The sequence below is a fragment of the Rhinolophus ferrumequinum genome, chromosome 6 (assembly GCF_004115265.2).
Source record: "Rhinolophus ferrumequinum isolate MPI-CBG mRhiFer1 chromosome 6, mRhiFer1_v1.p, whole genome shotgun sequence".
In the NCBI taxonomy this organism is placed as follows: domain Eukaryota; kingdom Metazoa; phylum Chordata; class Mammalia; order Chiroptera; family Rhinolophidae; genus Rhinolophus; species Rhinolophus ferrumequinum.
Genome location: NC_046289.1, coordinates 70,117,930 through 70,133,746, shown reverse-complemented (window position 1 = coordinate 70,133,746; position 15,817 = coordinate 70,117,930). Strand labels below are relative to the sequence as shown.

Below are 15,817 nucleotides of genomic sequence, written 5' to 3'. Positions count from 1 at the left end.
TTATGAACCTTTTATAAAGGTATTAGTTCTTATCTAGGTTAGTAGACATGGAAAACAGCACCTCGACAGACTTTTATGAGAGACAAAGAGGAATCTCATTATAGTCCTATTCAGAATCCTGCAGGAGAAAATCTCAGAAGAAGGTTTAGAAGAACCTTTCGGTCCTAAAGGAGGAATGGAACTAGGGAGAAAGAGGGATGATATAAAAGTAAAAAGCAAGCTAAGCAACATGAAAGTAGTAAGGTACATTTCAAAGCCAAACAAAAATCAATCCTGAATTATTTAATAATTTGAACCGTTAATAAAATGGCTTCCCTTCATGTCTGAATGATGGCTAAGTTCTGCTCCAAAACTGCATCTTCACCTACCGGTGGTGGAGGCCGGCATCTGCTGTCTATAGCACTCAAGAATCTCATGGAAAGAAAGAGGCCATCTAGAATGGTTTCTGTTTTATATATGGTACAGACTAGAGATTTTGAAAACACACAGAAATCTTTTCCAAGGTAAACTGACATCAAAACAACTGAGTTTCTCAAATACAGATCAGTTTGCAAACACCTAATGCACAAAAACTACAAAAATATCAATAGTCATCAAACTGACAGCAATGATACATAGAGCAAATGCTTCATATGGAATTGCCCCCAATCCATTGTCTATTTCCATAAGGACCTAGAACTGTCCCATCAGTGTGTTTAGTCCTGAGAGTTGGGCACACAAATATGTGACATCAGAGCCATCCTCATTTCTCAGTTTTCATAAGCTGACATCATATAATCACTGAGGTCAGAAACTGAGACATTAGTCCCTGTATCCCCAAGCTTGGATGATTCCATGGTTGGGGTTTTATCTTCATGGAAACAAACATTTCACTTACATCAGTCTCCCCAACCATAAGAGCACAGAAAGGGGAACTTAGGTAGAGAGGACTCAGTGAGGTAGGGATGTGGGCTGGAAGGCCAGCGTGTGAGGGTTTATTCATTCAGTCAACGATTTACAGTCACCTACTGTGTGCCAAGCACTATCCTTAATACTGAGAATACAGCAAAGAAAAAAAGACAATTCTGGCCATTGAGTGGTAGGAGACACAAACAGGATAATAAAATACAGAGTGTTAGATGATGGGTAAGTGCCAAAGATGAAGAAACGTATGCAGTGCAGAAAGAGAAGTTTCACATTAGAATCACTCCTCTATTAATAGAAAACACTGAGTCCCTTCTAAGGTACTGGCATCTACAAAATAAGATTGGGGTGAAAATGACAGTAGTGATGCTTGGCCTCTTTGCTCCTTACCCTTATCCTTTAGGCGCCATCTTTATTTTTTTAAATGTACCCTCTCTTCTTTCTATTTCTCTAGGAGATTCAGGGTTCTGTACTATAGCATTGAACCTGCCTGTGCCCTAGTGACCATGCCTTATCTTTCAGCCCAAATGTCATGTTACCAGATCAAGAATTTATTTCTAGATAATCTGACAACCCAAAATGGGGTATATAGCAATACCGAAGTTCACTCTCTCACTCCAGACAAATACGTTTGCCTTGGAGATAATGCCTTATCCCAAAGGAGTATACTGAATGTCAGGAATTCCATGCGCCTTGTCACATGATGACAGAGAGTCTGGGACAGAGAGGTCACATCCTCCCCAAGGATATATTACACCTAATGCGGGCTAGAGAGAGGTTAACTCTCAATCTTTTACTCTGAAACCCCAATAAATCTACTTTTTAATTTTCATTTGATTTGGGGAGTTTAGACTAGTTCTGGAAGCCTAGCTTAATGAGCTATTTGCCTTCTTATGTGTATTCTGGAAGCCTCAGTGAGACATGAACATGAGTGACATACACTCAGCACAGCTAGAGACCAGAGCAAAGCCCCGGGATCAGTCAGCGTACTGTCATCACCGACAGACAGCTGGGAGTCAGGCATAGGTCCCTGTTGTTCGTTAAAAGCATGATTTGGGACTGCAACCTTCATGCATTCAGAAAATCAAGCACGAACACGTGTACACCCACAAGTTTTCATTTGGCTAAGGCTTCTAGGGAGCAGGTGGAAGAGCTATTTAAGTTTTCTGCCAATTAATTGAGTTTGAAATTATAGTAAATAAACATTTTCAGTGCATCTTCTACCTCCCAACCCCCACCTCCCAAACATCCCCATATCGCGCAAAAGCAGCTGCTTCAGGGTCCCAGGTATCTTGCAGAAGCTCGGGCTGAGCATGGGCATTGCAAAGGGAATCCCCAGCCACTGGGGAGTAGGTTCTACCATTAAAATATGTATTATATCACATCATATATTGCAGCACAGAAGAGAAAATACGCATAGTATGAGCTAGATACTGTGCTCATTGCAGCTCTACAAACATTACCACATCTAATTATGTCGACAGTAACAGGAAAAGTTATTAATGTCCCCATTTTAGAGATGAAGGAACTGTCAGTTTCTCGCAGATTGCAAACGACAAATCCAAAATTCACACCCAAGTCGGTTTTACCTTAAGCTCTTAACTACTCTCTTAATAGAGACTACATGTGATAATGGTATTGACACCGATGGCCGTGAAAATGGGGATCCGAAAATAGTATGTAGCATCAGAGAAACCATCGACTTTAATGTTGACAAAAGGAGGAAAAAAAAGATTGGTCTGAGTAGGCAAAATTTGTACGAATTATCGTCATTTATATGAATTGTATACAATTATGCCTAATTATGAGCCAATAAAATAACATTTATGTACCAAAATAAATATGTCAAAATAACTTTGATCTAAAATTGATTTGAATAGAATAGTGAGTTCTATACATATGTCATCAGACTTCACTGTTGCCCAGATTCTTATATGCATGTGTGACATTTTCACAGCATTTCATACGTTATAAAGTGTGCTTTCTGGGGACATCCGTAGTGCCAGACATTATCAGATGTTGTGGGGAAAGAGGCAGCCAACAGTAATCAGGGACTTGCTCTGGAGAATCTTGGGGTACGACTGTTTTATCCTGACCCCTCCTGGTGAATTAGTTATGGTTTGCACCATTCTATAAATTAGGAAACTGAGGCTAGAATAGATGAAATAACTCAACCATACAGTTTAGTTTTCTATGCACAACTAAAACAGTGAAACTTCTTGCTAGCTAGCAAAACACCAAAATTTAGCACCAAAGAAAGCTCCTTTTTTCTTTAATGAAATCAAAAGCCCACCTATTCTCTATCTTTGGGGGGAAATCTCACATTAATTGTTCAAACAAAATTTTCCATCCACTTAGCCCAATTAAGCTTTCAGTTTTGGGGACCAGCTTTATGAGTGAATATGAAAAGCCAATTAAAGTGATACAACCGAATCAAAACCAAGGCACCATTAGCCCATAAGCCTAGACTTCACTATTCACCTGTCACTCCTCAAGGAGCAGAGTATGCTAACTATGTAAACATCTACTCTCAACCAAGGAAGGGACAATTGTTAGTAGGGATCAAAAAGCCAACAGTATCCAACTTAATTCCATGGAAAGCAGAGAGGAAAAAAAGACGAGAATAATGTTCGATTGAGAGGAGGGGGTAAGAATCAGAGGCTTGGACCCTCAGAGGAGAGGGCATTCAAGTATGTACCAAGGATCATACTTTAGATTCATGCTTCACATCTGCAGACATGAGCAGAGATCCGAAAGGTGCATAGCCAGACTTGTACAGTGGGATGACCTTGTGTTGCTGAAAACACAGCGAATTCCCAGTAAGAGAAATTTCCATATTTAAAACAGAGGTTAAAAAACAAAAAAGGAAAAAAAGAAACAGACAATGGGTGACTTGTGTTTACGATTGTCCAAATCATGTTGCCCATCCATCAATGTGGGTAATCAAAAATTGCCAGAGGAAAAGTTAATTGGCACCAAGAGGCTTTGCAAAGTGGACCCTCTGAGAACTGAGCAAGCAATCTGTGCTCTTGAGACCATGTACATTCTAGACTCATTTCCCCTCACAAAGCCTGGTCACATTAGAGTTAAGCAGAACGTCGGGAACCAGAAACACAGAGTAATCACAGGGTTTGTCATCTATAAAATGAATGTGCAATGACATTTGGAGTAGCTAGTGTGACTAATGTCAATGTTTACACTGTTTGTTGAGAGAATATTAATAGCTAGTACATATTTTTTGAGGACTTTCTATATGTTGGGCTCTCTTCTGAGCACCTTACTTGGATGAACTCATTTCATCCTCACAGCAACCCTTTGAGACAAGCACGACTCTCATTTAACACATGAGGAAACAAGCATAGAAGTTAAAAAATTTCCCCAAGGTCACATATTTTAAAAATACAATTTTTGTACCATAAAAATATGAAAAAGTTGAATTAAATGGTATAAATTCATCTGAAGTGACTGATGTCCTTGCTACCTCAAAACAAGACTAGGCTCCCTCTTGACCCTCAGCCAGTGGAGTAATCGAACATTAAGATGTCATATTCATCTGTGTGACACTCCCGGTAACTTGTTCAGGACCAGGCACAGAGAAGTTGGTCAATAAATGAATATGCTGCTTACTTTAAATGTCATGATATCTATATCCATACGACAATTTTAAAGGCTGTATAAAAGATAGCACAATCTGAATTCATTTTGATGATCAAGTCTATCATTTATTAAGCCTATTAATCTGTCTGCTCGCCAATCTCTTTTATACACTGTGATAAATGATACATTGTCTTTTATGTTGACATTTTCATCCAAGGACCTTGATGTGTATTGTAAGCCTGATCCTACTCAGAAAAATATTCATGCATTCTAGGGAGTGCATTCACTCAAACAATCTGAGGCTCCATCCAAGCCTGCAAACTGGCAGGCAGCTCAGAATCCTGCTGCAGATGTGTTTTGCTTGGCTGGCAGTGTTTAAGATTCTTTTTTTTTTTTGGAATGTGTAGATCAGGCCTGTCTCTCTTTGCGTACACACACACACACACACACACACACACACAAAGCCCAATTCACACATTTTGTTACCTGCCTGGCTCCAAAAGTGTTTAAGTTTGGGAGCTCTCTCTGATCTATAGGTACCTAGGGATTTGGAATTGACTGACTTGAACGTTCCTGGGCCCCTGGACCCCTGGAGTTTATAATATATGGCTCATGCTATTAGGTTGATAGGAACCTTTTCAGGCAATCGGGCAACTCAACAACTTTTATTCCAAGCTACTCCCTCCATATATACATGCCTAGTTCTCCTGGAAGAGACCTCAGAGTCCCTTCACTCCCATTTTCGAGGCACCTCTGAGATGTAATCATCGTGACCATGTCTTTCTAAATGGATGGACTAAAACCCAGAGAAGGGATGACAGTTTTACAGGTATCTGGCAATGAAAATGCCACCACATAGAGCAATTACTTCAGCTCTGAGTTTACCCACTTGACTGGTATGTTCTCTGGTGTGTTTTTCATAGTAAAATGACTCTTGCAAAGAAATAAGATTTGTTCAAGACATCATAATGACATAGTCTTGGACTCCTTGTTTTTAGCCAGCCTGGACAGAAGAGAGGATGGCTTGGAGGTGAACCACTGCTGAAGTGAAGCATAATGACGATGTGTCCTAATGACAGACATGAAGGGGTCGCACCCTCTTCCAGCTGCCCTATTTCGACTTGACCTCTTGGACTCAGCTTTAGGTTGAATGCGGAGTTGTGGTCAACTGGATCTCTCTTACTGCCCTAGTATGATTTAGTCTGGATCTGCTCCACGGCTTAGAGTGCAGCCGTTGCAATCAATACTTCTTACACTGTGGACATTTATGCGCCATTGATGGAGAATTTTCCATTTCTTCCTGTAGTCCCACTGACTTAGCTCTCACTCCTCAGGCCCATTAGAGAACTCAACTGTGAAATTATCAGAGAGCAAATGTCAGGCCCTCTCACTGGTCTGTTGAGAAGCCTGTACCTTCCAGTGAGAGCCTTTCCTATTTGCTGTGTTGGGAGATATACGAATCTCCTTGGCATTCTCTCTCTCTCTCTCTCTCTCTCTCTCTCTCTCTCTCTCTCTCTCTCTCTCTCTCTCTCTCTCTCTCTCTTTCTGTGGGAACTGTTCTAAGCTGGTTTCAGGAACTCTGGAGCATTTGCTTAGGATAACGATGCCTAACGCAATAAAAAATATAACTGATAGTGGAGTTTTCTATTTCAGGAAGGCGACACCTTAGTTATCACTTTGATGTAGAATCAGCTCATCTTATAAAAATCTGAGACTTTCTTTTTTCTAATTGTTATCTCTGATTCTGAATTATCTAAAATAAAGTATTCATGAGCACCAGTCCTGGCTGCAAATAGTGCTCTTCTCGGTGCTGCGATGAGGTTGGCCACTTCCTCCTATGTCGCTCAAGGCTTCTTCTCCTCTGATCAAAGGTCACGAGTAGAGAAAAATGGAGTCTGTCTGGCACCACCCCCAGAATACAGACTTCTCTGCTCCATTGCTTCTTCTTCCTACTCAGGTTCTCCAAGAACCAGTGCAGAGCTCACTTAGGTTTGTCCTCTCAGGAGTGCTCCCAAGTTCTGTTATCTGTCACCAATTCAATTTCTATTCCCTCAGGAACTGGTTCAGCTCAGCTGTTAATGATGCTAATCATTAATGGTACCCACTGAGATAACAATTTTGCATTTCAGTATTTTAGTAGAAGGAATTTCTGGAATCAATGCCTTATCCCAGAGGAAGACCAAGGAGAAAGGTAGCTTCTGTACATGGGTCACACTGAAATCAATACCATCCCAGATTTTTATTCTTATACTTTCCTTAAAGCTACACTGCCTTGCTCATCCACTGATTGGTTCCCATAGTATAACATGACATATACACTGAACTCAGTGGAGAAACTGATGATGTCCTGTAAGACTTTGATGTCCACAGGACATCAAGATTCTGCACAGACAACAGAAACTCTGTCTCCGGAGCTCTCTCCTGCCTTCTTGGCACTCATAAAGTAAGCAGCAACAAGCAGCTGTCACTCCAGAAGGATGGCTTATGTTGAATGAAACTTCTGAATCTCTTTGCAATTTGATTTTAGGATATAATGTTTGCTCACCTTCTTTTTGGGCACGAGTCCAATAAAAATAAGACCTCCTTAAGTAGACAAGGCCGAAAACCAATGAGGAATTCACTGCCTAAGGAGGTGGAAGATGAAAGAAAAAGAAAACAACAACACCACCAACACAGGAAAATCGGGTCTGGTACCTCACTGTCCCCTACCTGTAAGGTTGTGTCCCACCTAAAGGACAATAACCCAACATCTTCCTGTGGAGTCAGCAATGTGCTGAGCTAGAGAAGGGAGGGCGTGCATGTGAGGAGAGGAGGCACAGATCTTTTATTTTTGAATACTGCATCATCAGTCTAGGAGCTGATCTGAACTTTGTATTCTAACAATCGGGAATCAGAAATGACACAAGGAGGGGAAAAAAAATAATCTTGGCACCTTACGAGGCCCATCCCTGAAGCAGGATCAGCACTAAGGTGCCAGAACTTTTTCTTCCCTCTCTCTGAACTGAAGAGGTGCTATGATGGCAAAACTCACTGAAGCAAAAGAAACTGCAGTGGCTGGAAATGTCTTTGTCCCTAAAATACCCCACGGACTTCCAAACGAGAGGATGGCAGAGAGGACACACACCAGCCTGAAGCCCTGAAGACTAGACTTGGCTCCTTGGGGAGAAGTGGTACCCTGCAGCCTCAGCATTGGCTGGGCTCCCACCACAAAAGCATCTGCTTCATCGAAGTGCAGCCAACAGGAACTTTTCAAAGGCCATGATTCCCCAAACAGACGTAACTGAAGCAGCAAAATCCCTGGGAGGAAAAGCAGGGTTGGTTTACAGGAGAGCTGGCCCCAGTGCTTTGACGGAAAGGAAGAATGGGCTCATAAAAGAAATGGGAGGGAAGCAACGGGAAGGATAGCTTTGAAAGAAAGAGACTCGGGATTCAATAAGAAAAGGTGGTCCTATGGGAAATAATAGCTCCAGTAATTTTCTGAGAAGACAAAAAATAACTCTGAATGTTTTATTTCATGGCTGAAATACTGTGGGCCTACCTGGCTTTTTGAGGGTTATGGCACCAACTGACCTGCCTTCTCAATCAAGTCTGTTAGTAATGTTGTTTGAGAAAAGCTGGTCGTTGCTTTAGTCAAGTAATTTCCCAGATAGGTACAGTGGGGCTGGACTGACATTGGAAATGGTCTAACAACACTGGGATGAGGGCGAGGACCTGTAGCAGAGAACATATGAGAGAAAGGGACAATGTGGTGCTTTTTCAACAACAAGATTCAGTCACAAACAGAGTTGATTTCCCAGTGCAGGAGAAACACAGGATAATACTCTATGAAGCACACCCGCTTCTCTCATTCGGGGTGCTGTTAGAATTACTGTTGCTTCTAACTGCGCTTCTGTGAAGCTGTTAAAGCAGGTGCTATCTCATACAGTGGGGGAAATAAAACCTCCATTTTCTGAAGTGACTCATTCAAGGTCACGGTGAACTAGGGCTAGAAATAAGAATTCCTGCTTCTAAGTTCAATTTTTTTTATCACATCATTCCACTCCTACTGGATGAATCTTGTATTATGGGTACCTTAAAGACAGAGCTGATTTAAAAGGATTTATATGGATGTGGAATTATGGGAAATGAACTAAAAAGTACTGGCTTCTGAAGACATGGGACCTCCTTGGCCTATACAAGAGATTGGTACAAATCACTCAGGAGGATGCCAAGTCAATCAGAAATGATGGAACTGGTAGCTTCTAAACTAAAAACTCTGTAAGTAGTAAAGTAAAGGACAAGTCAAGTTATGAAATAAAATGTCCTTCCCAGAAACAAGTGAAAACAAATGATCACAAAACAGGCAAAAGAGGCAAATAAACAGACATAATTTTAATACAAGTCCTTCAAAAATAATCATCAGAGTATTTGGCTCTCCAGATAAATTCCTCTCACCCTTTCTTCTTTAACATTTTTTATCCTCAGGTCAACCCTAAGAAACCTGAAAAATATTTTTTCTCTCTAAATCAATATTGAAAATGGAAGAAAGACTTGTTAAAAACCGTATTTCCCTGCAATGTCCTCGTCCTGCTAATATTCATATTAGCATACCGTATTTCCCATAAAATAAGACCTAGCTGGAAAATCAGCTAAAATGTGTCTTTTGGAGCAAAAATTCATATAAGACCCGCTATTATATTATATTATATTATACCTGGTCTTATAGTAAAATAAGACCAAGTCTTATAGTAAAATAAGACCGGGTCTTATATGAATTTTTGCTCCAAAAGACATATTAGAGCTGATTGTCTGGCTAGGTCTTATTTTCGGGGAAACACAGTAAGAAAAAAGATGCACAGATATCAGACACACCTCTTGAGCTACAGACCTGTTCTTAGTCTCACTGCTTTTACCCTGGGCTACAACACATTCCAAATCTTTCCAAGTTCACAGTCACCATGATCACCTCCTTCCCCTGGAACTCAGCAGCTTCAAATCCCTCAGGACCTCCCTGGTCAGGGTCAGTCAGTGCCTCCGAGGCATGAGCCACAACCCCTGCCCCCCTCACCCCCCACCCCCAGTGCTGATATGGCCTTTCTGACAAGTTAATTTCTTTATGAGAAGGATCTAGCTTCCTTTTCACATCCACCCAGGGCCTCTCCCTGGAAAGAAGGGGATATTGGGTGCCCAGCTACTCTAACATGGCTCTTTAATAAGATCAGCTCTCCGAAGCCAATGGAAAAGAGACTGAGAAGGGGAGAAATGACATTGGAAGGCTCAGAGTGTGGAAATAGTCTTGAGTTTTGTCGTTTTAACCATTAAACCTAATTCAGCAGGACAGCCCAGTCCAGCTCTCCAACAACATACACCTGGGCCTATGGGGCCTGCATTCTAGCATTCCCTCCATTATTATTCACTGTCACTGTGCCACTGAGCCACTGTGCCTGAAGGAAGAAGTCACTCATGTCCACCTCCTCCCCCTGCCTCCTTGAGGAAAAGCTACCAAAAGCACGACACTGGCATCACGCAGCTGTTATGCAAGTAGACTGCTGATGGAAGACACAAACCTATAAACCACCAAGTGAAAGTTCACTGTCATCCCAACCTGGGACAAAGTGCTCCGGAAGGACATGAACTCACATTAGGGCCACAGCTCAAATCAGGGATTTGTCCTAGTCACCCTGTGGGGAGGAACCCAAAACAATGGGGGCAGTCTTGACTCTCAGCCCAAGTGCCTTCTCTTGGGCCTTGAGAGCTGCGAATTTAGTATGAAGGAAGACAACTTTCTATAGGGAGGGCTAAATTAGGCACCTGTGACCAATCTTTAATTGCAATTAATAGAAACAAATGTCTATGTCACTTTGAGTTCTGTTTCAATTAACCTTGTGATGAAGAGGGGTTTGGCAAGGAGAAGGCTGTGAGATTTTGAAAACAATAAGCTGAGGCCTGGAGGTTTTTCTTTCTTTTTTAATGGATACTATCGTCTAAGGGGAAAAGTTGGGGGGAGAAAACATCTTCTGCCTGGCACTTTCAAAGCATGATGCAGTGCCAGCTGCTCCACCAACTGTCTGGAGATAAGGTAATTGTCAACTCTTCTCACCATAACTTCTTGCTTTCAAATCAGCAGCTAGCAGGTCTGAGCCGCTTCAAAGCCACGTCAATGACACTGGCTACGTCAGCACGAGCAATCAGAAGGGAGGCTGATGTCACTGCCAGCAGCAGTGGGAGGGAACATTTTAGCCGTAAAGAAAATTCTTAGGTCTGTCTGACTGACTCTCTCTCACTGACTTCAATGACCGCCAGTGATTTCAGAAAGCCAGAAGAGGACATGTTTTCCACAGCCATTTTAAGGTTTGCGGTACAGGAACATTTAGTTAACATGAGATGCTTCCACCTCCAAACCCCTTGAGGAGAGCCTGCCCCCTACCTAGAAAAGGGAGGGTTCCAAATGTATCAGAGGATGCCACCAAGGAGAACACCACCACCTCGCAACTGTCTAAAGCCCCATTACACACACCTATAGTCATTACTGCGGTAAATCTGGCCCATTTCATGGCATCAATAGTTCTAGCGGCTTTTATTTTTGTCAGTATCATAATACACAGGACACCGTAACCACCAACCCGATGAGGAGCCTCGACACAATGCTAGTCTATGGTCTATTTTTTTAAAAGTGCATTCAAAAGCCTCTGCTCTCTGGAGTGGCAATCCTGTAAAGTTCATGGTTGCAAAGATAGGATTCTATTTCATTGTCAAATATCAACCACTTTCTGGTCCAGAACAAGGTTAAGGTGAGGAGGCATTACATGATGAACGTGGCCAAAATGCTTTAAAAGATACTGTTTGGGGAAAGAAAGAAACCCTAAGGTAAAGGCAGGTGAGGAAGTTCAAACTGAAATAACTTCTCAAACCCGGGCATATTGAAAGGTGAGAAAATTTCTCTGCTAGCACAACCCCATGATTCCGGACTCCCATAAAAGCAGCAAGATAAGGTCAAAATTTTATGCAGATCAAAACTTATGGTGATTAAGTTCGAAGAAATAATTTTGTTCTATTCATGGGTATTGAGGGAGAGTGTCAGAGTTCAGAAAGCCACAGTTCTCATCTCAGGGTGTTCTTAAGACTATGTCCTCTGGAGCAATGCTCAGTGCCAGGTTCTGGTGGTAATTTAAAATTATGTGATGACATTTATCAGTGCCTTGTGGGACAACCATGGCCAAGTCACTTGATTTCCTGTTTCATCACCTATTCCTCAGTTTCATCACCTATTTTTCTGCCAATAATCCCATTTCTCCCCAGTAAGTCAAAGATGAAGAAGTTAAGCTGCTTTACAGTGTTACAGAGGACCACACCTAAAAAATACTTAAGGTGATTACTAGAAAGAAAAGAATCAATAATGTCACATTTGGAGTCACTCGCCCCATGATTACTTTCAGGTCTCCCTCAAAGCCATATCTGATATGCACTATCTCTGCAACAGGAGTTATTAACATTGGTCCTTGAACCCCTCAGGGGGCCATGGATGGGCTTTCATATCTGGGGCAGGATGCCCACGAAACAGAAAACTTAAGAACCACTTCTCTACAGTGAGCCTTAGTGATGGGTATACCAAGAAATAGTTATACTGCCTGGTAGAGGATGTAAGTCAGGGAAGGTGGCAACAGAAGCAAAGAGACACTCTTAGGATAGGGGGATCTCAAGAAAACCACCAGGTTGACTTGACCACCTGGGTCATATATTCAACACTGACCCTATCTGTCAGAGAGGGAATTTCTTCAATCAACAATGTCTGGAAGATCATTAAAAATAAGCAGAAGAAACGATTGATTGAGGAGGGCACAAAGCAAGGAGTACCTGAGCTGCCACCCATCCAATACACCTGTTGGAAAGACAGCCTAGGAATTCCACAGGGCTTTGTGGGAACAGGCTTCTTGACAAGAAAAGGGCTCTGAACAGGGGCAATTGTGTGGCTGTTTTGTGTGCACTGTGACAGAGGGGGATGGGGTCTGGATTTGCAGATCAGATGGCTAGTTCAGTAGCAGAAGGGTGGTGGGTCCTACCATATCTCCCAAATGAGAAGGAGGTCCAGCGATGACAGTGGAACCATGTTTGGAAGAGAAAGGGAATGAAGTAAGGAAGCACGTCACGAAGGAGAAGGAATGGTCCGAAAGATGGACAAGAGCTAAATTGTGATCTTCAGAGACTAGGTCAGAGGGGACACAAGCAGAAGAAGAGTGGGAGAGAAAGAATTTCATTCTAATTCCTGTGAGCTAAAAGGTACATATAAAAGGATCTGCCACTTGTAGAGCAAATTACAGTTTACAAAACATTATGACATTCACTATCTCATTTAATCCTTATCACTCTCAAACGCTGGTCATAGTTTCTCCATTTTACACAAGAGAAAATTGAGGCTAGGAAGGGCAGAATATGCGATTTTCTCAAGGTCACCTGGCTGAAATCAGAGCTGGGATGCACCCCAACGCCTCCCACCCATCCTGGTCGTCGTCCACCTTGAAGGGCTTTTCATTAACTCCTAAAGGACAAGGTTGATGTGTCTACAACAGACTTCTTCCTCCCCGTGCCACTTCCCCTAAAATCTGGGGCAGAGCAGCGCCCTCCGGTGCCAGGGAGGGGACCTGAGTGACGCGGAGCCACAAACGGGGGTTTCCCTGACCTGCGTGGCTTGAAGGAGCCGGCAGCAGAAACCACTGCTCTTAAACGGGGGCAGCCAAGCAACGCTCCAGCAGCAGTTGCCGCCTTGGTGCTTAACGTCCGAGGGGCAACGCTGGGTGAATTCCGAGCGATCCCAGGACTGGGATGGAGCGCCTGCGCCCGCTTCTCGCGCTGGGCTCACCACGCTCACCCCTGGCCCGCCGGTTCCTTCTGGCTGTTCCCCAGTGCACCCGGGCCCCTCTGAGGCAGGGAGCTGGGGTGGAGTGTCGGGGGTGACAAAGCGGCCGACTCTGGGTGCAGATCTTCCACTTCTGACCCTACGGGTCAGGGCAACCACGAGCCAGCCCTGGCTGAAAGTTTGGGCATCAAAGGTTTCAGATCAAGTAGCAAGTTGCCAGGAGAGCGGTAGAGGTGGAGGTGGAGGTCTGGGGTGGGGACGGCGGTAGGGAAAGAAGGGACAGGCAGGAAAAGAAGCCGGTCGCCACGCAGCCCCTCGTGTCCACGCGGATGTGTGGTTGGTCCGCCTCCGCAGCCCACGGGTGCAGAGAACCCACTGGGTACGAGGCACCGCGGAGCAGCGCAGCCCCTTCTCGCCCGCTCCCGCGCTGCTCCCCACCTGCCCACCGCCTGGCCCCGCCGCCGAGACTCACAGTCCGCAGGAACTGAATCTCGTCCTCGCCGCCGTCTCCCCCTTCGGCCATGACTTCCGCGGCGTCGGCGCTGCCCCAGCCTCCGGCGCCTCTGCTTTTCCCCGCAGCCGCTCAGCGTGCGCTGGCTACTGCCGCGCTCTCTCTCCTCCTCTTCCTTTTTCCTCCTCCTCTTCGGGCTTCCAGCTCAGCCTCAGCAGCACCGAGCTAATCCCCAACCATATAGGGAGCTGGGCTAACACTCCACTGCACTGCAGAGCGCCAACCAAGCAACCCGCCTACCCCTCTCACCTCTCGCCCAAGCCAAGTGCGCGGCGGCCACGGGCTCAGCGGAGAGCCGGTGCGCGCAGCCGGCTGGGATGCGCGGGGAACCTGGGCAGGGGCGGGTGGACCTGCCCGCACCGCACCGCACCGCGCCGCGCCGCGCCGCACACTCCGCGGAGGCCCTCACCCCGCGGCGACCGGAGGGTGCCTCCTACCCTGCTCGGATCCACAAACAAAGGCCAGTTGCTTAGCTCCAGCGCGCTGAGACTGAGCACCGACCTTCTTGCTTTGCCCACTTTACGTGCGTGTGTTGAACTCGAACGCCTTGCTCCCACCCGAGTACCTTGGAAGGCTGAGGGGTGTGCCTGTGGCCTTCTGAGTGGCAGGGAGGAAAAGGTACAATGAGGGTGTTTGTCCATTTATAACAAACTTTACAACTCCCTGGATAGCCCTTTCTTCACCTTGAAAGAGCCCCTTCCCCTTCAAAATCCAGTCAGGACATCTCATCAAAGCCCTCGATTGCCCACTGTTGCTGGACAGAGTAACTTCTCTCTCTACCTCAGAAAGCTTCCGGGCTCCCCATTCCATCCGCAATGCGGAGGTCAGGTGGCATCAGAACACTTTCTCTCTGCTACCCCTCATCTCCTAAACTTATTCTGAATTTCAGGGTGCCAGCTCTGTAGACTCCATAAAGGGAAAGAGGGGAGTATGTAGACTGGGACCCCTTCCTCCTCCTTGGGCTGCAGACATCCCACTTAGCCTTAGGTCCTTTTCCAGGGTTGAAGGCTGTCTGATCCATCATTGCTAAAGCTGAGGACAGAGGGTGCCCCCTTCTGTCTGCTGGCCAGGAAGCTCCAGGGCAAGAGAAGCATTCAAAAGAAGGGGCATCAGGAGGAGATGGACACCTAGGATGAAGAATAACCCAGAAGATGTATGAAGAGTATCCCAGAAGGCAATTCTGGGCTGATGGTGGCAGAGGACATTGGAAACTCCAACCAAGTTCACACCTTCTCTCTTGGTTTTGCCTTAAGACCTCTTTCCTGAGCTCCAGTCCCACATTTCCTACTGGACATCAGAAATGCAAAAATAATGTGTTTTTTCTTAGATTGTACCCAAACTGCTTCCTTCTTGAAGCTGCATCATGGTCCTAGTGACTCTTCTGAGGCCTGCCTAGAATGTGCCAAACCATCTGCTCACTGTGACCCTCCACATATTGGAGCACATCTGTCATGCTCACCTCTGTGACCCACCATCCAAATCTTTGCTCCTGGCTGAAGACTCCTCTTCCCCTCACCATCCCCTGTTACATGGTTTTCAGCACCTACATCCTCTCTGATGGTCTTATTATAAGCATTCCAGTTTTTCTTCTTCCTCCTACATTGTAGTGCTCTCCTCCCTTGCTCCCTTCTTTTGGACAGTCTGTACATGCAGCCTAACATTGGATAGGCTATGGAGCAGCACCAGTGAAATTTACTATATTTGCATTTAACTAGAATTTCTAGTTGTTTTTTTTTTCTCTCCCACATGAAACACCGAAGTCAAGTCTTCCCCATTTGGGTTATGTCCAAGTACATCAGTACCAGCTTAAAAAAAAAAATTCTCCCTATTATAATTTATTTTATTAGTTTTATCTATATATGATCCTTTAAGATATTTTTGGATCTAGAGTGTCCCATCCAAAGTGCTAATTATCACTAAATTATGATATGACATACCTTTGGTATATACCACTAGACAGCTTCTTGGATTAA

General features: G+C 44.4%; 1 protein-coding gene across 1 annotated transcript in view; it reads right to left on the bottom strand.

Annotated features, from left to right (window-relative positions):
- RYR3 (ryanodine receptor 3) overlaps nucleotides 1-14,071 on the bottom strand; it is a 479,789-nt gene extending 465,718 nt beyond the window's left edge. The window contains exon 1 of the mRNA XM_033107698.1: nucleotides 13,806-14,071. Within this exon, the coding sequence (XP_032963589.1) occupies nucleotides 13,806-13,856 (51 nt within the window). The 5' untranslated portion in view covers nucleotides 13,857-14,071. The remainder of the gene's footprint in view (nucleotides 1-13,805) is intronic.
- Between the last annotated feature and the right edge of the window lie 1,746 nt (nucleotides 14,072-15,817).